Below are 26,173 nucleotides of genomic sequence, written 5' to 3'. Positions count from 1 at the left end.
ACTTGTCTCTCCGATGTTCATCTGACTAAAGCCACGAGATCTGCAGTCTCTGCACCTTTAAGAAAAATCCAGCTCAATCATAAACACCTATGGTATTAATGATGACTATGATTATGGTGGTTTTGTTTGATAATCTGTCCATCTTCATTTACATATTTACAAATTCATGGGGGCTTTTTTATACCTTTATTGCAAAATTAGAAAAGTGAGCAAAGCCGAATATAAGGGCTATAATCTTTTTTCTACTGTAATTTTTCCACTTTGGCTCCTGATACATTTTCATCAGAAATAAATAGAACTAATACTCTGTTGCTGCATAGCTGCTTTTTTGCTGGTCATTTACTTCTAAGTTTTTTTTAATGTATGCTTTGTGGTTCTCTCTATGCAGTGATAAGTGGGAAGAAGAGAAACATGGGTTGTATTATAAGAAGAGATGGTTTGAATACTCTAAGATTTAAGTTTGTTATTGTTTCCTCTGACGTGATCAATAAACCTTTAAGTTTGCCCTTTATTATCTTATTAGGTTCATTATTACATTCAAAGTTGAGAGCATTACCAAGTTTACAGGAAAAAATTATCCATTCAACAGGCGTCTGCTTGATTGCTAAAGCTCAAAACGGTCAAATTAGTCTGGGAATCTCAAATATCTATCTTCCTCTGATCAATGAACTTGGAGGTTTGCCCTGCATTATCTTATTAGGTTTATTTTAGGTTTATCTTATAAGGACTATTCACTTCATATATGGGGCTTTTGATTTACAGTAAATGCTAGGCTATTGGCGCCCCACTCCATTAATTTCGGTATAGTTTTGCTGTTTCATTCTTTACTTTTATTTTTACATCAAAAGTCATCTGCTCCGACAGCTACCCTGACGAGGTTGCCTGTATTGGAAGATGTCTTCTTCAAATTTGAAAATATGCAAAAAGGTGGACAGGAAGTTGGCAAGAGAAACGAAAATGTTATATCCCTGATTTTTTATATCACTGAACACTTTGATTATGTTCAAATGGCAAACAGTAGGTCCAATTTCAATTGAGTAAAGCTGTTCTCTTTTCTTTCCAACAAATTGAGGTTTAAAGTAAACAATTACTTGTCCTTGTTTGCCTTGTTCTTATGCACTATAAAGGACATAAATCCCTCATGTTACACTTATAATTTATCTCTTTATAATTATGATTATAAAGATTATATTTATAATTTATCTCCTCTTACGTCCATTATTTGCCCTAATAGAATTCTTGTTTTCTTAAAAAGCATTCAGGAGTGAAGGAAGGTCTGTTACTTCAGAGGGTTCATGCTTAATTCAACATAAAAACAAAGGATGTTTGATAGTTTTCTTTCTAAACATGAAAGAAAAAGGCCTCATTTTTCCATCTTCTACCAAAGACAATTGAAAGAAGAAAAAAAACCACACAAACAAACAAAGGAATTCAAACAAATACACACACTTGTGTTAGATATTGCCTCTGGCCCTTTGAAGCTCTCTTCACATTGGTGGTTTATCTTAATAAAGGCACTTATTGTTTGACCTTTTTGTCCCAAGTATTCTACCCTGATGGAAAATTACATTTTTTTTCTAAAAGGTATTTTATCACAGGTGGGTAAAAGGACTGTGGAGAATGAGCCTTAGAGAGACCGATCTAACATCACAAGGGCAGACTTGAACTGGTCAAAGAAATATTTGGTTCATTTTCTCTATCTTCTGTGTGTGTGTGTGTGTGTGTGTGCCTGTGTGTGAGAGTCATAGGAAGAGAAGAAAAAGAAATGATGTCCATGGTTACTGTCCCTTTAGAGGTCATCACAATATTTCAGTTGGCTGGGATTATTAAGTACAACTCAAAATCTTTGCCAAAGATGAATTTGTGGGGACGCTGGATGTGGTTAGTTTGTGCACCCCATGAACAGGATAGGATAGGATAGAGCTTTATTGTCATTGTAACAGAGGCTGAAGCGGTCGGTCCAGGTTTAAAAACATATAATGCATATAAATTAGATATGTGGACCTCAAAAAGGGCATAAAACTGACCTGTGGCTCCTTTCCTGCAAGCTATCCCACTCTTTCTTTCTGCCTAATTTCCAATTTTATCCACCGTCGTGCCTCTCCAATAAAGGCATAAAAAGCCCAAAAATAAATCTTTAGAGAAAGTGAGCGCTTTATTTGATGCTTTGAATAATTCAGTTTTATTTTTTTAATTTGGCAACTTTCAGACACAAATATCCCTCATGGCCACAGTTTAAATAAAGAGAGTGTATCTTTGAAAGTCTGTGAGGAATATCAAATAATGAATGAAAGCAGGCGTCCTTCTGCTTTTTACCTGTGTGCAGATTGGAAGTGGTTTGTGCTCCATCATCGGGTCAAGTCTGTCATCTGAAAAGGAAATGTGCTGTGAAGTCCTCTGTGAACTGCATGACACCTTTTTATTCAACACAAAATAATTCAGCATCAAATAATTCAAATGATCCAAGCCAAACTGATTCCCTTGAACTTGAATACAGCACATGACCAACACCAACGCTGTCATCACACACATTAATGCGTAGTTAAAAGTAAATTTATTTTTTTGGCCTAGTACTAACCCCCTACCCCATCTTCAACCTCTGTAACCCACACCTAACTCTAATCCTGACTCCATAACCCCAACCCTCTAAACTGAACTCTGATACCCCTAACCGGAGCACTATGACAAAACCCTAATACCATTAAAAAAAAATAGTTTAGCCAGTTACAGCATGAAGACAGTAGTTGTCCAATCTGAGACCTTGTATAACGTGTTCATTATATCACAATGCCTGCATTTATTAGGGATTTTTGTCTTTGTGAGCATTGTGAAATTTGCTGTTTCATTAGAGAGCTGCTGATAATAATAAAGTACTCTTAACCTGCATGTGTTCATTTATACAGAGCACAGTGCACACAATACCAATACAATATAGGGATCAACTCGTCAAATCATAGCTCGACAGCGCCACTCATAGTCAGAAAGTCATCAGGATCCCTTTCACATAGTTGAAGTCTTACTTTGGTTTTTCTTTGTGCTTTCATCAAATACTAGGACCAGGAACAAGAATTCATGCTTTGCTGAATCTTATATCAGTCAGATGTATTTTATTTACACACTGGTCTGAATAAATCTTAACTTGGTGAATGCGCCCATGCATACAGAAACCCTTATTACACAGCCGATGCCCTTCTTTATAACAGCATACACTGTGTGCACTGCAGATCACAGATATAGCATCATAACACATTAAGATATATGTTGTGCACTTCACACACAAAGTTTCCATCTGTATACATGTTCTTTAATTCAAATGAAATAAACTGTTCAATTAGCGTAAAACTTCTATTAATAGCCCTAGCTTTTATTTACTTCAATCTATGAAATGAGCCTGCTTTCATTTGGGACAGGCATCAACAGGAGACAGGCACGAAAGATGGAAAAGACTACAAAACTGTACATTTACACCAGACATAATATCGAACTGTGCACTATGTTAGGATATTGATTATTAATTATACAAATACCATGAAATTACACTTATTTGATTTTGCTTTTTAGACAGTATGCCAACCTGTTGCACGGCTGGTCGTCCATGACATTATTCTGCCTTTCAGAATCTTGAAGATCTTGAAGGTTATCTTTATTTTGTTGTGTCTTGCTGTTTTTCTGCTCATTCTTCATCTGCAAACTAATCAGCACTAAATGTATTTGGTCCTCTACATGTTCGATACTTGCCTAGGGTAGGTCGGTAACTAACCATGCTACAACACCAGGCTAGTAAAGGGGACTGGGCCTTAAATTGGGATGGGCTTTTATTTGAAGTTTTACGGTAATATTCATGTATGCAACTACATCACGAATAAACCACACAACCAAAGGGATTGAAAATCTTTAGAGTATGTACACACATCTACATTTACAAATAAAACAACGTGTGAAGGCCTACAAAGCTGTCGATATTGTCTTTGTAACAAACTGCACTTAGTATAACAAAGCACACACTGTATAATAGAAAGTAAAAGTTGTTTTTGTAAGTGTGGAAAAATTAAACACTGATTCTATTTGACATCTTTCAAGTATCTGAATACAACATGAGAGTTTCAAAAACTCTGGAGCAATAAAAGCAATAAAAGATCACGGTTTAGGAAGAGTGAAGCATTTTCAAACCCTTTCCTATCAAACACGTCTTTGAAATATTGTGACAACATGGCTATTTCAGTCAAAACTATGCCATATATGAGGGATGGCACGGCAAAACAAATTAGACCATAATTAGAGGAGAAGAAACTGTCTTTGACATTGGATTTATATTTTGGATCTGTTGGATTTTGATTCCAAAAAATCCACTATGACAAATACTATGAAGCTTTAAAAAAAAACCTTTTGACTCTTAAAGAAATATATACCTTCACTGATATTTTTCTGAATCAAATACTAATGAAATTAACCAAGGGCCACTTTTTTAACATCAACCAAAATAAAAACAAGTGGCTAATGGTAAAATCAGACGGCTATACATGGGAACGATCCTCTCTGCAGGAAGAAAAGAATTGAGTGTGTGTCTCAGCTGTGTGGCTGGAGGGCTGCCGGGCTGTGTTAGGTGGAGAACATTTCCATTGTAAGTAGGTACATGCAGGTTTTTTTGGATAGTAACAAGGTGATGGAGTGAACAGGAGGCGGAGAAGACGGGGATGTGCTGCTGGGACCGGACCATGATATTTGATTCAGTTTTTTTTTTTTTTTTTTTTTTTTTTTTTTCAATTCATGGTCGCTGTAAAAGGAGAAACCCACTACTCTGCAGAGAGATCATTTTTGGGATATTGTTTGCACAATGGTGGGGATGAGCTGCAGAGAAACGGTGGGTGGAGGCAGAGTGAGGGGTTGTCAAAATAGAGTCAGTTCTCTTTGAGATGATTCTCCCTCGTATTTTTGTTTTGTTTGTTTCTGCCTGTCACTGTTCTGTCAGTCAGAGTCTCCTCAGATTGTGCTCCTCTGTGCAGGAGCCTTTCCTCAGAGTGATGTCATCCACGGCCATCTCACCAATTCGGCCCCGCCCACGCTCCCCCTTCAGGATCACCTAGGAACAGCAGCATAGGCACACAGAGTTACTGAGAAAGAATAACCTACTTCTTTATGATGAAAGAGGAGGAACTGGATCTCTTCTCAGACATAAAAGATCTGTAGAAATAATCGTTTACAATTCATTAAATTTTTTTTAACGTTTCCTCTAATACTCACACTTTCGAGGCCTGTGCCCCATAATGTGATCTGTGTGTGCCTCCAGCCGTTTCCACCCGTCCGACCCCACACTGCAGGACTGTACTGCTTCCCCTTCTTCACAAACACTTGCAGCATGCCCACGTGGTGGCCTGCCAGCTTGTGCCGGAATGACAGGCACAGATTGCCGTCATTCCACGGTGGGGTGAGTGGGAGGACCAGCCTGGCCCCTCGGCCCGTCCTCTTGTTGCCCACCTCGGGTATGGTGAGGTACCGTCCACCTGGAGAGAGAAGTGACAGATGTGAACAGTTGATGAATGAAAATACGCCATGTATAAAATAACTCATCTTCTTGTTATCTCATATCAGAATAAATACAGACCAACAAAACTCCACACCACGCAGTGAGAATGCTGCGACTGTTTAGGTTTTATCACACATGTAGGCCGCCCAATCTAATGTTACTGTATCATTTAAATTCACAGATAATTAAACACTAATAACAGAAATAAATGTGTTCTTTTAATTTGACACTTTCGTTCATTCAAAATGTAATTTTGTCTACCAGTCTGTGTAAAGTTTGCTGAATAAACAGTAAATCTATTAAAATGAGTTTTAATTGACCCAAACGGTTTGAAACAGAACTAATTCAAACTCAGATAAATTGAAAATACAACATGAATAAATAAACCATTCATAAATTATATTTTCAATAGACAGACCCAAAAATCCAACACAAGATAAATATGAATATGTCAAATCATGCAGGTAGTGTTGGTTTTGATTTTTTTTGCTTGCATCCCTGCAATGTGGTAAATGGAGTTCAATAGGTGACACTTTCAAAAATATCATCTGAAATATTTAATGTCAACTTGAATCCCTGGTTTCCTTCAGATCACTGACAGACCTCACTATGACCCTGTTTTATTTTTTTTGGGGGGGGGGGGGGGGGGGTTGCAAGTGGCTCGAAAAGGCATTTGTTGTGATTCTGTCCTGTGTCTGAGGAACTTTATTTCCTAACTCGAGAAGTTGCTTTTGATTTTTGCCAAATGCACATTTCTTAAAGTTGAGGGCAACAATGTTTTTCTTCTCACTTTATTATGTGTGAATGTCAGCACTACCAGAAAGGAGGCATCATCATCATGTTAAATAAAAAAAAAGTATTTTGGAAGACAGTAAGACAATGAATTTGTAAAACAGAAACTATGCAAGAACAAAAAGTATTCGACCCACTTTAAATTCTGGGCTGTTAAAACAAAGTCGCTTGCCAGTGGCAAATAGATTTTTGAAAATTAATTCATGCATAAGCTAGTGATGTTACTGCTATGCAGTTTTAAAAATTTAAAGGTGAAACTGCCTCTGGGTAATAGCTGATTAATGCTGATGCATTTTGCTTATCCAGCAGATCTGTTTAGGGCGGCTGTTAACCGAAGGGGGTGTTAGACAAATAATCTGTAGGCAACAGACGCTTTCTGCATTAGTTATGAGCTGCCTCAAAAGCTGTGCCAAAGGAGGGTTTGCATGTGTAGTCCATCAAAAGAACTTAGTGGGATGAACAGTAAATAATTACATTCGTACCAACATTTGGAGGTGGATTAAAAGTCGTGTAAAAATAGACAAAATCTTAAATTTGTCCAAATCCAAATGTTTTGCTTCACCACAGGCCACTGTAATTCCAAAGTTTTTTTCTTTGTCAGAGCATTACTTGTGATTTACTATAAATAATTTTCTTGGGAATTCAAAAGTCAGATGAAAAAAAGATTTTGTTAAACGTGTGAGCAGAAATGTTGTTTAAAACCAGACTGAATGTCTGGAAACACACAAGCCACAGCAGCACTAAAGCCAGTTGGCAGGAGAAGCCAGATATAGTTAGTGTTGCTTAAAGCGTGCCAGTCGTCTGCACTGTTTAGTCTTCACACTCCGTTCACTAAGCCCTCTCAACATAGCCCACCACATTCTCTCACTGTGTGAAACCCAAGAAAAACGGTGTTGTGTTCCCATTTAATGCGAGCCACAGGTATCACAGGCGGGTCGCGTAGTCTGCTTCTCATTTGCATCGCTTTGTAGAGTGAGACACTAATGTGCAGAAAAGACAAACTACTTCCCTCAAGTCGTTTTCATCTTGACCTGTTACTGAGTAGAACAGAATTCAGCTGCTTTCATCGTCCGACTCTGCTGATGTCTGCGTGTGTGTGTGTGTTGACTAAGCAATGCAGCTTTTCTCATTTCCATTTTCTGACGATTAAATAAACAATTTTGACTGATTGAACGCAGTTGAACCCTGCCCTCAATTACCTGATGGATCAGGCGTCGTCTCCCAGTGCAGGTCTCCATCTTTGTCCCTGATCCAACCACAGAGACCATCATCAAAGGAGCAGCTCAGAAACCCAGACTCTTGAGGGGGAAATAAACACACTTTTCAGGCCAGAGAACTATAAAAAGACTTCACTCTTCTGAGTGTTATGCTTCACAGGAGCCCTGCTGTGTGCCTTGACACATTACTGGGTAGCACGAGGACCTGTTGAAGAACCTCCTGATGATAAAATAAGAGAGTAAACATTTGTTCTCATCTCTAAGGAGAGCTGACACACAAAGGCGGGAAAATAAGTGGGAGAAGAGCTGAAGGGGAATACATTGATGTAAAAAAAAATATATTTGCAGGAGAATTACTAATATCATTGTGTGGGTTTACTTCCACACATATAGACTACTGAATCATACCCTGCACCATAACAAAATACATTATAGTCACAACAGAGAGTCTTAATGCCAAATGAATGATGAGTTCCTTCCCAGTGATGCTACCCAGACAATAACATTAGGGGAATGCAGGCAAACTAGTTGCAGTTTCATCCATGCATTGCCGTACAAATTGGTTGGGAGATAAGAATAACATCCATCACTATGTCTGTGAAATAGGGTTTCCTGAAAAACACTTTTCAGTTCATTTTCTGAGCCAATAGAATCGCCCTCTCTCCTGACAGTGCAGAGTAAATGATGTGAACCAAAATAAACACAAAACTAAATCATTAGGCAAATTAATCTGGATGCCACTGACATCAATATAAAACGAGTAAAATGCTGTCTCTTCAGAAAACATATTTTTATTAATAGGACTTCTATATGGAGTATTGTGGGGCTTTAAAATATAACACTGATGCTCCCAAAATGATCAATTAATCATCCAAGCAATCAAGTGAGCCTAACATGAAAAGTGGAAAAGTCTCGCTGTTATTTCTGGGCTGGAAGCCATTATTTACACAGATTTGGCCAGATGTCATGCGTCACCTCCAGTTGAAAAACCCATCGAAACACATCTGGTCACTAGAATATTTCCACCGCAGCAGGAGCTGATTGTCAGTTTTTATTTTGCTCGTAGTAAATGTTGCTCGTCCGTCATCATTTGAGCTCTGCAGTCTGCTTCACCAGCGAGGCGGCTGCTGATTGTCTCTGTCAAATGTGTCGTGTTTACCTGGGTCGTCCTTGGCTTCATCCGCTGTGTTGCCCAGCTCAATGTCAAAGTCAATGCCGAGGACGGTATTATGGTCGTGGTTCCTGGGGACTTTGGAGAGAGAGTGAGAAAGAGAGACAGAAGAGGGATGTAAGATGAGATAAAGGATTAACAAAGGTTTTATATTTGCTCACCGGCATTGCTGCTTGTTACTGCGGTGAGGCTTTGTTCCATTAATCTACAGGGACAAGGAGGAATCAATGCCGCTTTTTAGTAGCCAGAAACAAAACATTGCCTTGATGGGGACCAGGACACCAGTGAAGACACCAGAGACAGCAAGTTTGACTTCACCTAAAAATAAAGGCTGACTGATTTCAAACGCTGAAAAAAAGAGACAAAATACCCCCAGCTAACTAAGGCCCAAGACCCATGTTACCATGGTAACAACCCAGAAGTCACAATGCTCTTGTCTTGACCCTTCTGCTGTCCACTTTCGATTAATCCCTGAAAACAAAGGCAAATAGTCAATGTCCACCTTAAGCTTTCCTGCAGTCCTTCTCCAATTATCTGGCATTCTACTTTTGAACTATACTTTCTTAGTGTACTTTAAATTAATCTATCTTTTTATTATCCAGGGGTCAACCCTTTTGTTTTACACTTTGTTACATTTGAACTTGTAACTTCTATATCTTTTGAGAAGACAAACATTTCCTGCCAGTGTAACACGAAGTGGAGTGGTTTGTTTTGGTTAGTTAGTTTTGGTTTTCAGTTTTCTCACAGTTTGAATTGATCAAAAATCTTTTTGGCTGTAACTCCACATGGTCAAGAATTAGACTGCTTGAGCATACAGGTCAACGTAGACATAATTTCATAAGTGAATCAAAATAATGAAAAGGGCATCTGTTCATCTGATGCAACATATGGGTAATGGTTACTGCTACACGACTCAGAGCTACAGCACACACACAAACAGTGCACAGCCAGTCCTGAAATAGCCTCTTTCCTTCTCCAGTGAGGTCACAGGGCCCGAAATACCAAAAGCCAAGCTGTCTTATTAAAGGTCAACAGACATGTGAAGCATAGAAAGATGTTTCTTTAAATTTAACCAAAGCACGTCTTTTGAAGAGGAAGAGGCTTTGACCCTTTGCTCGATGAAAGCAAAAAACACCCTCATGGCCTTTATTCAACATTTGTATTTAGTTATTTTCTCACTCCACTTTCCAAACAAGCCAAAGACATTTGAAGAGGCAAAATATCAGTCAAACATTTTAGTTTTTTGGGCAGGATTTTGCTCCTCTGCTTTATGTGCTTTAACCTGCACTTGAACTGTCAGCCCCAAGAATACCAGACGTGAGCCCCCTCGAGTCCGCCTGAGAACTTAAAAGGGCCGATTTCATGTGGGGTCACAACCACCTGGCAGTGTGCGATGTAGTCTGACAGTCGAAGGAATTTAAAAGTGAGACAGTCACACTCACACCAAGCTCTCTAGCAATCTCAGGCATCCACGTCTGTGTGTGTGTGTGTGTATGTGCGCTCACCTCTCAAAGAAACAAGGCCACCCGCAGTTCTTGTTGTATGGACGATATTTATAGCGCACATTTTGTGACACGCACATTAAAGGATCAATATTTTAAACAGACATGCTGTGTATTCCTTGTTTATTATACAAATGTAATAAATCCCAGCTAACCATATACAAAAAGATGTTAGGGTTTTTTTGGACTTCATTAGGAAGCACACTTTAAGAAAGACAGGTTGATTTAGAAAAACAGGGTTTGAGACGATAGGATATGGAGTCAAACGTGTGAAAAGGACTGTAGCCGCTGTATACAAGTCTCCTGCTCTAAGCTAAATCTGTGGCCCGAAGGGTTCCCAATCACAATGGACATAGGATATGGATATAACTACATAGAGAAAGATTTCTAAAAAATGAAGATCAACATTATTGTATTCCACCTGCTCAAACTAGTGTAATTCAAGATTTATAAAACTTATCAGCCATTGGTTTTCAAGGACACAATAAAAATGTGTCAGCAGTTTCCATTTGACTCACTTCAGTAGAAAGTAGTTCAAATCAAAACTTTTTCAGGCAATGTCAAAGAATCACTCTGAGAGACTGACTGTTTCTGCAAAGCTTTGCAGAAATGTTCCTTTAATGCTTAAAGAACCAGAAATACTTCTAAATCCACGTTTATTGTGTCAGGGGAGACCTCTCAGACGTCTAAAAACCTCAGTAAATAGACCCAAACAAAGTATTATGTCAAATATTCCATTCCAAATGTTCCTCCTTGTTTTGCAAGCTCCTGTTGATTTGATACAAATATTCAATAACATTCAGTAAAAACTGCTCAAAGGGGATTTCTAATGTTTCACCAGTGTGTTGTACAGTAACTTGTTTTCAATCACACTAACTCTCCTGTGTTGTTTTTCTGGTAAATCATTAAATTCCTGTTACTGTTTGTTTAAACAAATGGACTCTTGAAATGTCAATTGTTGCTCCAGAAATCTTCTCAGTTTCATGGAAATTAACTTTAGACTCAATTAAGGGATGTTGAAAGCATTATATTAGCACTAGACGTTTGAGTGATTTCTCATAGAGTCATGTTTAATTTTGGGAAGAATGCAACCATCTGACCAGTAACACCTCTAAAAGGTACCACTTAGTATCTTGTCAATACTCATTACATTACATAAATGTAATGACACATTTTGTAAAACTATTGTACAGATATGTAAGATATGTGCTGAATTTCATACTTGGCTGAAGAGCAGGGACTTAAGTGAAGTTTTAGCCTTGCAAACCATCGAGATGCAGCACAGGCAGAAAAAATGATGTTGGCAAAAATATTGTTTGCATTACCTCTTTATAAAGCTCATACTTTCAATTGTATGATTGGTGTTTCTGTAAGAATAAAACAAGTGGTACTAACCAGTGAGTTAAGTATGTGTTGTGAGCAAAGTTCATAGTTGAACTTTTTGGAGAGCAAGGATAGCTGTTTTCTTGCCATTTTTATGCTAAACTTTAAGCTAAGCTACTCATCCTTCTTCATTCTAAGGTTTACTTTTCCTAAAGATTCCTGTTTTAAAAATAGAAGTATTTGGAGGATCAGGTTTTCACTGGACACAGATGTTACCCTAATCCAGACCGAAATGAATAGCTCTCACTTCAGGGAACACCTGCACCTGAGGCACAGCTGAGGTTTTCTTCATGCAGTGAGGCGTTTATTCAAATGATTCCTATTTCCGTCTAATTATTTGAATAATCACTCAGCTGTGTCTCTGCTCCCTCCCGCTCTCATCTTTTTCAAACTCACTCCTGGAAGCTCTGATTTGTACAACTACTCAGCTGCGGTGTGAACTATTAGATTGATGTCTCCCTCAAGCAGTGCAGACAGGTGTTAATGTAATCCTCTCTTCCCTCTTTCCTTTTTCTAATTATGTGGTGCCATCTGGCAAGGTGAATACTTTGCTGTACTTTTCTGTAGTATCATACCACACATTATGCTGTCAAAAGAGCTTAATGTTAGTGTGGGTAAACAATCATTTTTGCTGTGCCTACAAGTGAACATTACAAGAAAATACGAGCAGCAGAACACTTAGCCACAAACATTTTTGTGCAATATAAAACTGTTTGTGCATCTGGACTAAACAGTCCATTAAGCGCCAACATATGTTATTTTTTAAAATGGCTATGATGACTAAAAAATAAAATAAAAATAAAATAAATTTGTATGAGCTGAAATGTCCTGCGATATGAACCCACACTATCCTGACGTGTCTTTGTTTCTGTGTTTCCTGTGGAGTAAAGGGATGAAATAATGTATAAACAAAGTCAGATGTATTGAGACGGTGTGAGATAAACAGACTTCAGACTTCAGGTAAGTTTTGCAAGTTAACCTAGCAGTGTAAACGGTGTATGTGCAGAGTATTTTCAGAGTGAATGTGAGTTACAGTGTAAGCAGACATCATTGCAACGTGTTTGAGTAAGCAACAGTGTTTTGCACTTGTGTCATTCCCCAAGATGTATGACAGTATTCAGCCTTGCTCAATGATGTTTTTGTGTCTCTATAAATTGAGTTTATTATCAAAACCATAAATGCATGGAAACTTTTTTGCATCCTTGGATGAACATTTATGATATATATTTTGATTTTAATCGATTAATTTAAAAGCACAAAGACTCTCATGCATAAATGCAGGAGGTGAAATACAATAAGTATTGTGTCACACTAATATGATAAGATAATAATATGTAATAATAATAATATGGAGAGTGCTGGATGTCAGTCTCTTGGCAACCATTTTAAGTTATACTTAACAAAAAGCAAACATGCAAAGATGCTTCATCACTGGGATAAGAAGAATGAAAATGGATGTAAGAATAGAATAGACTTTGTTGTCATTGCACAAGAGTGCAACACAATTTGCTGTGCCATGCATACCTGAGAAATAATAAAATAAATAAGACTACTCCCTTAGGGATATATTGTATTCTAGTTCTTTTCGTAAACACATGCCATGAACAGACCATGGGGTTTATATTTTAAGTTCCAAAAAAACACATTTATACTTAAGCACCAAAACAAATGTCCAAATGATGGAAAACAAACCAAATTATAATTTCTGTGAATTCTCTTCTGCATTTTATTACAGGTCCGTTCAAGCTGAATTCTATATGACTTATTTTGCTATATAACCATTGTTTTGTGAAGCCGGGCAGATCATTTGGGTTTGTTATCGCTCTGAAACATCTGCTGAAAAGTGTGACTCACTGTTGGATTCATGAGAGTTTCTGAACAATGAAAGAGGTTATCGCGTAGAGGAGCTATATCAGGCTTTGGATACACAAACAATACTTATTAGACAGATCAAGTCATTGTTGGTTTTGGTCTTTTCATTTGATTCAATAAAAAAAACTGAAAATGTACAATCCCTGCCAGCCTCCTCCTTTACATGCTGGGGAACAAATGTATGTTAATCGACAGACCAAACATCCATAAAATCAAGTGAGTTTGGCCCCGAACTGAACGTCTCAGTCTTAAGGAGTCACATGTCACAGGGATATTCTCATTAAGAAACAATTCAGCTTCGTGAAACAGTGCACGCATCTAACACTGTGAGAAGAAAGCAGCAGATGATTGCAGCGATTACCGTCTTTGTTGGAGCAAAACGAAACCATCTGAGCCACGTCTTGCTGCTACAGTATTTTAAATTCAATCCTATTATTTGTTCTTTTTTAGATGGAGAGCGTCAAACTCAAACAAAGACTGGTGATGCATTTGGAAAGTAATTGGTGTCAAAGACAGATGCTTGGCAGAAAACTCAGTGTGACATGTGGATAAACAAGAGTCTGGCAGGGGACATGTTTGTGTTTGTTAAATAAAGCCAAACAGATAGTTACATAAAAAAGGAAATATTCATACTTTGACATCCCGTTTGATAAGGCTGTTCGTGAGACTGTCCCATATAATTTCTTTACAATTTAGTTTTATTCTGAAATATAAGACTGATATAGCTAAAGTCACCCATGTAAAACCTTGATCATTATATAAAAAGACGCTCTATTTCAGTGCTTTCTTTGCTAATAAACACTAAACACAATCTTTACATTTTTTTCCAATGTTCAGTGTTAAATCTGTCATTTCTAAAGCTGGCTGATAAACTGTGTACACAGGGGAACCGTCTGCCAACTGCTCACATGGTTTGCACCCACATACTGATGTGTTTGAATACAAAAATGAAAACGATAACACACATCATCTGTCAGGTAAACAGGCGTTCTGATTTCCCAGGATGTGATATGTTTCACAACAAACACACAGTCTCAGGATTCAGATCAAGAAATATGCAAAGTGTTTCTAATTTGGTTTGGGGGAATATGTCATGGAGCTGATGAAGAAGATAATGAGAGAGAGAATAATTGTCGTTTAATAATAAAGTCTGGGGGGAAAAGACAAAAAAAAAGTGCAACCAGGGAGCAGCAGGTTTTTTATTTGTTAGTAACAAACTACTCCAAACTAATTGAGTGTAGCAGGATAAATAAAAAAAACTTGATTGACTGATTGATTGATTGATTGGTTGGTTGACTTCACTTTCTAAAAGATAAAAGCAGGAATAAAAACCTGCTGATACAGCATGTCATTTCGTTTCTGCAGCTGCTAAAGCTGTATGTACAAGTCATAAATGTAATTTGAGAGGTGTGAGCCCACAACAGACAATCATTTGACTTTGTGTGTCTCTGCTATAGAGAACTTTAGCATCTTTTAGTTGACTGTTTTGGTTCCTTCTTATTGTGGCATTTGTACTGGTATCACTATAATGTCACCGCTCGAAGCTACTGGGAAAAATATCCTACCCTATCCTATTTCCTACCAGTGCAATATATTGTTGTGGTCAACTGTTAAACAGTGCAATATTCTTTATTCACCATGCTACATACAGTGTTAACGCTATGTGTTTTCTATATATTTTTTTATTATCAATTTTAAAATTCCATGATCGCCTTGTTTGCAAGGTGTATAGATTTGTGACACACTGTATTGACACATTATAATGCTTTTCCCATGATAACCTAATAAATGCAAGCCTTTTCAAATCTAAGGTTTTAGATGTGATGATTGCCCGAAGCCAGCAGAGACTTTATTACATACATTTTCAATGGAGGCCTGGTTGTCATTACTTGCTCAGCAATAAAAATAAAAAAAAGCTAACCATTACAATGGTTTTGGTGTGAGTAAGTGGCCAAAAGCAAAACTTTGAATAAATGCTTAATGTTGTTATTAATCTTCTGGATGTGTAGACATGGTAAATGGTAATAACTTGTATCGCTTTTTACACTGCTTGCCACACCAACACATTCACGCCCATTCACACACTGATGGCTGCTGTGTAAAGTGACCATCAGAGGTAACTAATCAAATTCATACACATTTAAGTGTCATGTCCAAGGACACATCGGACATGATGTGCAAGAGCTTAGCCTTCCAGTTTAGAGACAATCGACTCTACCAACTGAACCACAACCCCCGAAAGGCCACTGACTTCTAGACAGGTTAAACATCAAAACCTAATTTAATTTTGATTGCTCTAAATGTATCAGCTGTGTTGTATATATATCACAGTAAAAGCTAGTTCTTACTGTGGACATCTCCTCTCTGTTTGGTGACCTCCTTCTGGATGCTGTTGTCCACTGGTGTGACCGGGGGCGATGGTGGGGGAAGTCTGGTGGGAGGTGCCGGCCTCAGTGGGTTGGTGGGCTTGCGTGTTGGAGTTGGTGGCTTCCTGGTGGGGATAAAGGGCTTCTTGGTGGGAACTGCCGGCTTTCTTGGCGAAGGAGTTATCCTCTTTGGAGGAAGAGGAGCTTTGGTCTTTGGTTTGGTTGTTGTCGTTGTTGACGTTGTTGTAGCGGGTGTGGATTTGGGAATAACTGGAAAGATTCTCCTTGGAGTGACCGGCGGGCGGAGGGTGGTGGTAGTCCTCCTCTGATCCATATCAGGGATGTGGTTGTGATGATTTGGAGGGAGTTTGCCTGGTCTCGGGGGGTCGATAACCACCTTAGGAATGGCTGAAATAATAAGAGAACGCAGATGGAGCACTGAAATATGAGCACTTTAGAGTTAATGAGGCATAGAATTGCAAACTAACTGCAATGATTGGGCTGACTTTTGCAGAGGAGGGCTTTCTTTCATCTACTGAGACTTCTGATACCTATTAGCTAAATGTTAGCGTTCTGAAATAAAGTGGGTGTCTCAAATGTAAATGAAGCAAAAGCTCAAAATCAGAGAGGCCTCTAAAATCTGCATAGTCATTCATATAGAGAACCTTTTATCTGCATCGTGGACATATTATACGCAAGGGGAGTGTGAAAAGGGAAAAAAGAGGGCTGTCTTTTTTTTGGGGGGGGGGGGGGGGGGGCGTTAAAAGACATGAATGTTTGCTTTCGTGCAATCAATATTGCTTGACTGATGTTTTATATCTGTTTCTGTGCGCGCCCTGATTAGCAATTCTTTGTGTGCACACAGCCAGAGGCCTCACAGCATTGAGCTAAAGCTCCTCTGTGTGTATTTGTGCGTGTTGTGTATGTGTCGAATGATCTCTGTGCTCAAACAGGCTGCTGTGCCCCGGAGATCACCCTCACCCTGCTGATGTCATCAAAGCTACACCTCCTCCTCCTTTGTGTCTTTGTACATTCTTCACGTCAGGAGCAGAGACGTAGATGTTTGGGGGGGGGGGGGGGAGGCGCCTTCATGAGGGTCTCATGAGACTGGACAAAGCCAAGTGGTTTGAACTCTGTTATTTTCGTCTCAGGTTGCAGGCAACTTTGATATGTGACGCACAGATAGGATATTGCAACTCGACTCTGAGGGTCCTCCCTGGGGCGGGCAGCAGGGTGAAGTATATGAAGCACATATCACCTCGAGGCTCCTTCTCGGCTCTGTGGACTCTTAAAGCTGTTGTGTCTGTGAAATGATTAAATAACTACGGAGAATAGATGACTTCTCTTCCACTGACCTGCTGTAAAAACTGCAGACGCACAGACAAATCAACTTCTGTGTCAGCAGGCAAAATAAGATAAACTACCACTAGAGGAAATATTTCACGTTGGACGATGACTCGTCTTTTTTGGCTGATTAAAATGGGCTAACTGTCAAAAATGGACTCAAGGCTCACTTGAGTGTGATAAGGTAGCTGGGTGATTAAGTAATGACTGACAGCCATTACAAAGAAAGGAATTTCAAACTTACAAAGCTATTCCTCCCTCTCTTTTGCTTTCCAACCTTTTTTAGAAACACAGTAAAAGAAAACAAAAAAGTGAGGCCCCTTCCTCTTAGCCCGAGTGAGTAACGGGGCCAGTTTTTTTTTTGTTCTCTGCTCTTACATTTGCAGTCATGGCCCATCCCCCTGTAGCCGTCTTTGCATTTGCACTTGTACGAGCCCGGCGTGTTGTAGCAGGTGGCGAAGCTGCTGCAGTGGCTCTGACCTAAGGAGCATTCATCCACATCTGAAGGATAATGGAAACATCAAAGCAATCAGTGCATACTGCAAGTCTTAAAAAAAAAAAACCTCAGACAAAACATATAAACCTGCCCTTTGTACGAGAAAAAAAGTAAATAATTAAAGAAAATCGAATTATATACATTACACAGACTTATATTTATGTGTGTGAGTGTGATATCAGTTCCTCTGTGTCTGATGTAGATAAAAAACATGCATCAATAAATATAACTTGGCAATAATTCTAACCATCTAAGCACTTCTGTGACCTTTGCCAGGTTTATCTTTGAACGCCTCTCTGCAGAGACCTGTTGACAGTACCTATGCACTGATATTTCCCGTTGATGTATTGCAGGTCGAAGCCTTCGTGGCACTTGCAGATGTAGCTACCAAATGTGTTGATGCATTTTCTAAACCTGGGACACACGGCTATTCCTGCTGCACACTCATCCACATCTGCAAAGAACATAAAACAGGTTATTATGACTCAAAAGAAAGTAATCAAATTAAAGGTAATATATTCAATATTTTCACTCACACATACTTAAATTAGGATATATACAGAATTCAATGCATTCAAAATGAAGTTAAAACAGAAAATTAAATCGAAACGTAAACAAACATTTCTATTCTGACTGGGCGTCTTTTCGCCCTCCCAGTTAGCATTCACTCATGAACAAAGCACATTATGTATTCTGTTCAGTGAGCACAGTGCAATGCACACTAGCTTGTTTCATTATTTAAGGACCTATTCCAAGTGTCTCTGATGTGTTGATCACCTTTGCCGGCATGTTGCCATTAATAGTTAAACACAATGCCTTTGCATTCAAATCATTAATTTATCAGCTGCATAATGCAGCGGAGACACTGCAGCGCTGCAGGGACTGTTGTTTTAAAAGGGTCTTAAAAACACAAACACACCTGGACGACCTGGGAAAACAAGCAAATGAATTCAAAGGGCAGCGCTGCCTCAGCCCTTGAGGACTGCAGAGGTTCTCATCAGCAAGGCACTGCTACCCCGAACTGCTGCAATGATGCTAATGCCAACAGTGAAATAATTCAGATACTGTCTGAACAGTGGTGAATTATGATGATGACAGTCACAGTGTCTGTAAACAACGGTTAGTATTGTCTGCCTGCTTTATTAATGTGAACATCTGGCTTTACGACAACCCAGACCTTTGTTTGAAAGAAACACATGTTTTATTTATGCATAAGTCAACAAGCCTAATATGTTTAGCAATGTCTGTGTGAGTCAGTATTGAAATATCAGTCTGATACCGCTCTCTCAACAATACAAATCATTACTGCACTTTGTCAGTGTTGCAGTTATGTCACTTTGCAAAAACAAATCAATGCTTCATTCTACTGGATCGTCAGACATCTCTCCTGAGAGACTTCTGGCCTGATCTATTCACGTCTTTTAAAAATACAATTTACCAAAAGTTTGACATTGAGGTTTAAACCATGGAGGCTTCATATCTTGACAGCATTAAGTTACATTTTGGACAGTGAAACAAAAGGTCTGTTTAGAGTCTACATGAAGGTGTAAAAGCGTTAGGTGGGCCACTGTGCATACACAGAGGTGAGTGCAGACCTGTTGTGGAATGACTTTGTGAAATCTTATCAGTCAGCATCACAGGATATTTGAAGGATATGAGAAAAGGATGTAAGACGGCTTGCACACGAAAAGCTGATAGTGATCAGCTTGTCTGCATTTTCTCTGTCAGTGTGGATAATCTGATGCACCTGCTTCCACAGCAGAAGAAATTCATTTCTGCTCCATCTTCCTTTTACATTTCTGGTAATTGCTTTTTATTATTACAGTCCCAGCAATGATCTTATTCATATACAATACAATATGAAATGTAGGTGTTCAACAAACATCCATATTTTGAAGAAAATAAATGTTTGCCTGCAACATATAACTGAATAACTAAGGTTTTTTAAAAAAAAAATGAATTGAAGAAAATTCTTGACTCTGATTGGCTTACAGAAAGATTACAGAAAGTCCAGCCGAGGGATGTTGTGCAGAAACGCTCAGTATGCCTCAGCTGGACTTTTCTGTAAATCTGTGTAAGTTTCTTGATAAAGCTTCTAATTTTTCGCACCTTGCAAAGTACTTTCCTACCACTAAGCAGGATCTTAAGCCCTCTTCCTGTAACTTTTGTAACATAAGTTTGTCAACACATTTTATTCCCCAGCGTCATATGAGTGATAAAAAAGAGTACAGCATCTGTGTAAACTCTCCCATCTAAGTCTCTGCTTACAAGAAAGGACCATCTCCATAAATATGATAAAACAGGGTGTCACAGAAACATCCAGAGGCTTTCCATGAAACTGTTGAACACCTGTGGCAGGCAACCTCTCCCACCCCACCTCCTTCCGTGTTCATGATTGATGTCTGTCCTGTTTCTGAAAACCCGCCTCCCCATTATCAAGCCTGCAGTTAAGTGGTACAAAGAGGCAGTGAGGAACAGTCCAGGTTGGAACAGCCTGTGTTTAAACCTGACACAGGTTAACGACCTCAACCTGCCCCTGCATCTGTAAGCTGTCCATCTGAGGAGCTGTGACTACTCCTGTTTTTATTTGTGTTCTGTTGTCACAGCTGGTAGACGTTAGCAGAGTAAAGTCTCACAATTTGGTGGACGAGGGCTGTTTAATTGCTTGGATTTTCCATCAGAGAGAAAGAAGATGCGTTGGTAAATAAACCCGTTGAATTACAGCTTTACTTTCTAAGTGTTTTTTGTCTGAGTTCCCAAGTTGCATTTTCACAGCCAGCTTTTCTTTCTTATTCTGCCAGAGCAGTTGAATCGGATTATCAATCTTCTTGACAAGGAAACATAATACAAAATAAACAACATATTCATGTTTGTGACTTTTTATTAGTTTGTCATGGAACAGTGTGCCAAAAAAAGACACGGTTTCCAGGGGCCTATGTGGATAAATAAAGATTAGGACTTACCCACACAGGTTCTTCCATCTGGAGCCAGCTGTAGCCCCGGCGTTGGACACTGACATCGGACCTCTCCTTTTAACACCTCGCAGCCATACTGACAGTTGGCCATGCCACAAGTGCGAGCATCTGATGGCCACATGGGAAACACAATACTTATTAACAAAGGAGAGAGAGAGGAGGCAACAGATTATATAGCTCTCACACAGACACACTCACACTTTTCAAACTGATGTCCTCTGGCCAGTGTGTGTGTGTGTGTGTGTGTGTGTGTGTGTGTGGGAGCAGGGACCACTCGGCTGCATTTTCTGATATTAGCCGATTTGACCCTGAGGTGCAGAAAACGGAGCAGCACACACTCTGCTTTTATTAGATTGTCTTTCCTCACACTTTAGCACATGCAATCTTCCTCATCCTCTCCTTCAACTACACACCTCCTTCTCCCTATAAGCGTTCAGCCCCTCTGTTGTTGAACTGTGAAGGGCGAATCAAGCCCCTTCCAAAATAATAATATAAAGGAACAGATTTTGTTCAGCCGCTCTCAATACCGATGGACCTCTAAAAAGGAAATTAAAAGTGAAGCTCATGCTGCTGCTGCTGCTACTTCAGGCACCCTGGAGTCAAGTTTGATGACTGAGGCAGGACGGGCTGATTAAATGCTACAGTGATCTATTGATCAAAGCACAGGCTGTGGAGAACGGAGCAGCAAGGTGTTTTAAACACTCACGCAATCATCACACAACAACAGCTAGAACAGTGTTAGATAGTCTTGAGTCGTGAGCACTTCAGAACGAGGGAGGAAATGATGAAAAGCACCAATTAAAACAACTTAAAGAGTCACGCCATCCTCAAGCATAAAAACAGTTATCGGGTGGAAACAACATTTACAATGAGTCATGTGCAGGCGTTAACTCTCATTTTGTGGGACACCTCAGGGCAACTAATAAGAATTACTAATTCACCGGAGGGTCTAAAGATTGTGAGTCTTTCACATTTTTCATTTAAAGGCCTCTTCACAGGGGCTCCTCAGTCTGTAGAGCTGCTGTAAAGAAGCAAATGAACACAGGCTTTAATCAAAGCCGTCTATCAAAGCATTGTGAGGCTGCTGTCAGCACCACTAACACGAGAGGGAAAACGTGTTTTATAGAGGAAAGCAAATGTCATGAGCACTGCTTTGTGCAGAGATGCAGATAAACATACAGTATATGGAGGGAAATAAAGAAAGGCTTCACGGAATCATTTAATGCAGTAGGCTACAATGTAGAATAGAGTGAATACAGAAGAAATAAGAGGAGAGAGAAAGTAGCTCTCAAAAAGGAAAATATTCACATTACAGGCAACAAAAGTGTTTATAATCATAGAGAAGAGTGTGTGTGTGTGTGCGTGTGTGTGTGTGTGTGTGTGCGTGTGTGTGTGTGTGTGTGTGTGTGTGTGCGCGTGTGTGCGTGCGTGTGTGTTTGAGAGACAGACTCACTTCCACAGGTCCCGTCAGGCATCAGCATGTAGCCGTTGAGGCAGTAGCACTTGTAACTCCCATATGTGTTCATGCACCTGTGTTTACAAGGCCGAGGCTTCAGCCCACATTCATTCAGGTCTGAGGACACAGAGAGAGACGGAAAGAGAGAGAGACAGCATAAGTGGACTGGAGGAGAGACAGAGAGAGAGAGAGACTAGAGACCCCCCTGGAATAAGTCAGAGGGCAAATGTTAAGAGGTCAATGCTGCCAAAGCTCACCTATCCATTTGCGTGTGTGTTTTTCGGTCTGTGTCTGTCTGACTGTCTCTTTTGTGTGTGCGTTAATGTGTGTGTTTTGGAAAGGGGGATGGGGGGGTGTCTTCGAGGAAGTGAAGTGTCACCCTGTTCTGACAAGCCTGCACCACCCCTCTTTGATGGTTTAACAGGAAGCCAGTGTCTGCTGTCAACCTGCCCATTACCTGCAAGTGATAAAAGATCCTATTATAACCTCTGACTCACCAAACGCTGGTCGCTGCACCATCCAGCGCTCTCTGATAGATACCTATAATTCCAGTGTTTTTCTACATGGCCATAAAAGCAGAGAAATCTCACCCTGAACAGCCAATGAAAATCTTATTAGAAAATGATGCAGTCTTGACTTTGGAGCAGTGTGGGCTCCTGGGAGAGAAGAATATGCCCTGAGCTCAGCACCTGTCAAGTGCTTGTGCAAATACAAGCCATTATAAGGTGCTCACAGCAGACATTTTGACTAGTCAAACACACATGTAACTAATAACATTATTAATGTATCTGCTGCATTTATTTCCATCACAGCACCCTTGTCTTCTGTTGGCTCTGTGACACTCCTTAATTCAACAGAGACTAATGTTATTAGTCACACCTGTGTACTTCCTGCTCTGACACGTTGAAGAGTCCTCTATGTGATGGGTTTAGAATGGAAAAATAAATGCATTATTGTTTTTTTAATATTCTAACTGTAGGTTACATGAGAATCTTCCTCTTAGGAATGAAGCTAAAATAACACAAAGAAACATCAAATGATGGCAAAAACAGCTCTACTATTCTTTATGTTTAGGATGTGCTTCCCTTGGACAACTTGAAAGCTATCTTCAGAAAAAACAAAAAATCTAGTTGTACACACGAGTGCTATGATAGTTTATGCTAACATTGGCATGCAATTTGTTGAATTCCAATGTTAGCTAATGATACAGTATGTTGTATTACAGGTTTTTTATTGTTTGTAAAGGGAATCTGACAATTCCTTAAATTGTCACTGCTTCTGAAACAGCAATTGAAAACATGAGGGGATAATAAAAAACCCAGAGGGTTTCCTGCCTATACATTTCAAGAAAAAAACAATATTTAAGCTAGTTAGCTCCATGGGAATAAGCAAACATTGAAAATAATCCACTTCCGAGCAAAAACAACAAAAACACAGGACATTCATTGCTAACAGAAATGTTAACTACAACCGACTTTCTTCTGTGTTGAAAAATTAAGCCAGTGAGGAAGTGCAAATATTGCAGTTATTCAAGTGTCCACTTGAGTCCAGCTGCAAAAGCCATGGAAGTCACACTTTTTTATTTATTGCCATTTTGACAGCAGGTTTCCGAAGAGGTAATGTGTACAGACTGTACAGGGGTGGAAATATTTATTTGACTTATTAATTTAGATTTTATGAATTTCTCTATAATTAGGGGAGTGGCTGTACCTGTTGGTTTAAAGCCTGCCTCAGCTCCATCTGATTGCTGAAATATGTAAGTTAGGTCGAGACTAGATAGATCACAGTACCTAATAAGCTTTTTTTTAAAAACGATTTCCCACTCTGCAACGTGGCTGCTGTGTGATTATGGTGAATACCATTTCTTATTGTATTGTATTTTACACAGAAAGACCGTAATTAAGGTATAGAAAGATCATTTTTTGTCAAATTTCATGGAATCAATCTAAATAGTCTCGCTGAGGCTAGGGTGTAAGCTCCATAGCACTCCCAGACTTGAACAATAGAAAGCTTTCATAGACAAGTAAATGTGTGAAGGCTCTACTGGCATTGCATAAGTGAATCAAAATGCAAAACGGATTTTTTTGACATGTTGAAATTATTAGTCAAATTGGACCGACTAAATGTTTCTACTTCGACATTTTCACAAAAGACAGGTCAAAATGTCTGCTGTGAAATACATGCTCTAGAGGGCACAACATCTATTTTAATAGCATATTGATCGTGCTGCCAATAGCTGTGCTGAATGGTAACTAATCACTCTCATTACTAGAATAGACAATATTTGTATTGTATTGGTTCAGTTTGAATAAACTTCTCAGTTTATTCAGGGGGATGCTTGACTTTTTCTGCACGAATGCTTTGAGATAGACAATGGTTTCAGGGCAGCCTGGGGTTATTCTGTTCTGACACAGAGAAGTTTTCTTCAACCCTGTTTTTCCTCCTGAATAAAAGTTTAAGATTAAGTTTTCTCATAAAGAACATAGTGTAACTTCACTGTGACATTCATGACAAGTGTCAATGAATCGAAGAGGAACTAGTTGACAAAATAATCAGACAAAATAACAACCTTCTTTGTGCCCCACGAAAACATTTTGAAGGAAAATCTAACTTTTTCCAACTTAACACCTTTTTGTGGAAAATAACAGTTCCCATGATGTAGCAGACTTAAAAATCTTCCCGATATTGATATTGATATTTAAAAATATTGATATCTTTAAAGCAATCATTAAATACTTTTATAAGGTCTTGGAAAAAACATGTTAAGTCATATTACATAAAGTTTAATTGAGAAATATTTGCATTCTGACATTTGACAAGATGTAACGGAATTTTTGTTCATGATCAGTTTTTTTCATGTGAAACTTTCTGTAAAAACTAGCTTCATTACGCTTGATGTCTAAAATACTCTTTCAGACTAAATATGAGCTTAAAATATGGACATTCCTGCTTTATTTCCTGACCTTGGTATAAAAAGGTCCATCGCAAAGGACAACTGTGTGTTTAAGGTTTAAATAGTTATGGCTGTTGATGGAGAACATTAAGGATTGAAAGGAGGGAATAATTCACTTGGATAAAGGTACACATTTATCAGCATTCACTCTCTCCCCCTAAATGTGGGGTCCTTTGGGAGTGCCAGGCACAAAAGGGGAAAACCCAGCACACACAGGCATCCATCAGATTGGAATGATGAAACAGGCTCGAGCAAATATAAATAACATACACTATGAATACCTCAGTCTACTTTTGGGATACAGTATAACATCACAAACAGTTCTGACTGAGCAGCACATGAGGGATTTTTTTCCGTCTTGGCGGACCACTTTGAGGATGCTGCTGTATTTAGCTCCTTGGACATATGCGCAGAGCATTCTTTGAGCGCCACATACCTCTTACATTAAACAGATACTGCATATTAATGTGGATGAATGACAGACCAGATGCCCAGTTTGTACATGAGTCAGACCTCATCCACTATTAATGGCAACATTTGACCTACTAAAGAGCAAAGACATGGTTGGAATTTGGACTATCAACTTGTTAAATCCTACCAAGTGCTTCCAGGCTTTAAGTCATGTTCCATAACTATAAAATGTCTCGATTTAGAGGTGTCACTTTGTCAATGCAGTTTTTGCATTTCAGTCAGCATGATTTCACATTTATAGACTGGCTTTACTGCATAAAAGAGAAGGGATAACAAGGAGTTAACAAGTGGCATGCTGACATGTGTAGCACACACTTTATTGAATGGATTTAAGGTAAGCTGTGATAGTATTTGAATGAGACAGTAGAAAAAAAAATAAAGCAAAGCATAAAAGCCTTCAGACCCTTTTTTTTTTTTTAAATAATAATAAAATGTGTTTTATCTTGACTTATATGTCTGCTTCTTATTCTTTTCAAACTAGGTCACAATAATGTGTCCTGTCCTTGTCAATCAGAAAGCTAAGCTTTGTTCATTTTCAGTAAAAATCCAACCCTGAAACTATTTTCTTCTCCTGCAAGATAATGTCACCACCTCAATACACACATACAGTGTGCGCACACCCACAAAGCACATACACACCCCCACACAAAT

General features: G+C 39.0%; 1 protein-coding gene across 2 annotated transcripts in view; it reads right to left on the bottom strand.

Annotated features, from left to right (window-relative positions):
• Positions 1-2,839: 2,839 nt before the first annotated feature.
• Positions 2,840-26,173, bottom strand: part of npnta (nephronectin a) — a 49,386-nt gene continuing 26,052 nt past the window's right edge. For both annotated transcript variants that reach the window (XM_079337168.1, XM_079337169.1), the window contains 9 exons: positions 22,096-22,215; positions 20,631-20,750; positions 17,987-18,121; positions 17,550-17,672; positions 15,810-16,235; positions 8,693-8,782; positions 7,516-7,614; positions 5,242-5,501; positions 2,840-5,080 (listed from right to left, as the gene is read on the bottom strand). In XM_079337168.1, coding sequence (XP_079193294.1) covers positions 4,970-5,080; positions 5,242-5,501; positions 7,516-7,614; positions 8,693-8,782; positions 15,810-16,235; positions 17,550-17,672; positions 17,987-18,121; positions 20,631-20,750; positions 22,096-22,215 — 1,484 coding nt within the window. In that variant the 3' untranslated portion in view covers positions 2,840-4,969. The remainder of the gene's footprint in view (positions 5,081-5,241; positions 5,502-7,515; positions 7,615-8,692; positions 8,783-15,809; positions 16,236-17,549; positions 17,673-17,986; positions 18,122-20,630; positions 20,751-22,095; positions 22,216-26,173) is intronic.

Source organism: Symphodus melops (assembly GCF_947650265.1).
Source record: "Symphodus melops genome assembly, chromosome: 2".
NCBI classification, from domain to species: Eukaryota; Metazoa; Chordata; class Actinopteri; order Labriformes; family Labridae; genus Symphodus; species Symphodus melops.
The sequence above is the reverse complement of the archived record's forward strand: the minus strand, read 5'-3'. Positions and strand labels throughout refer to the sequence as shown.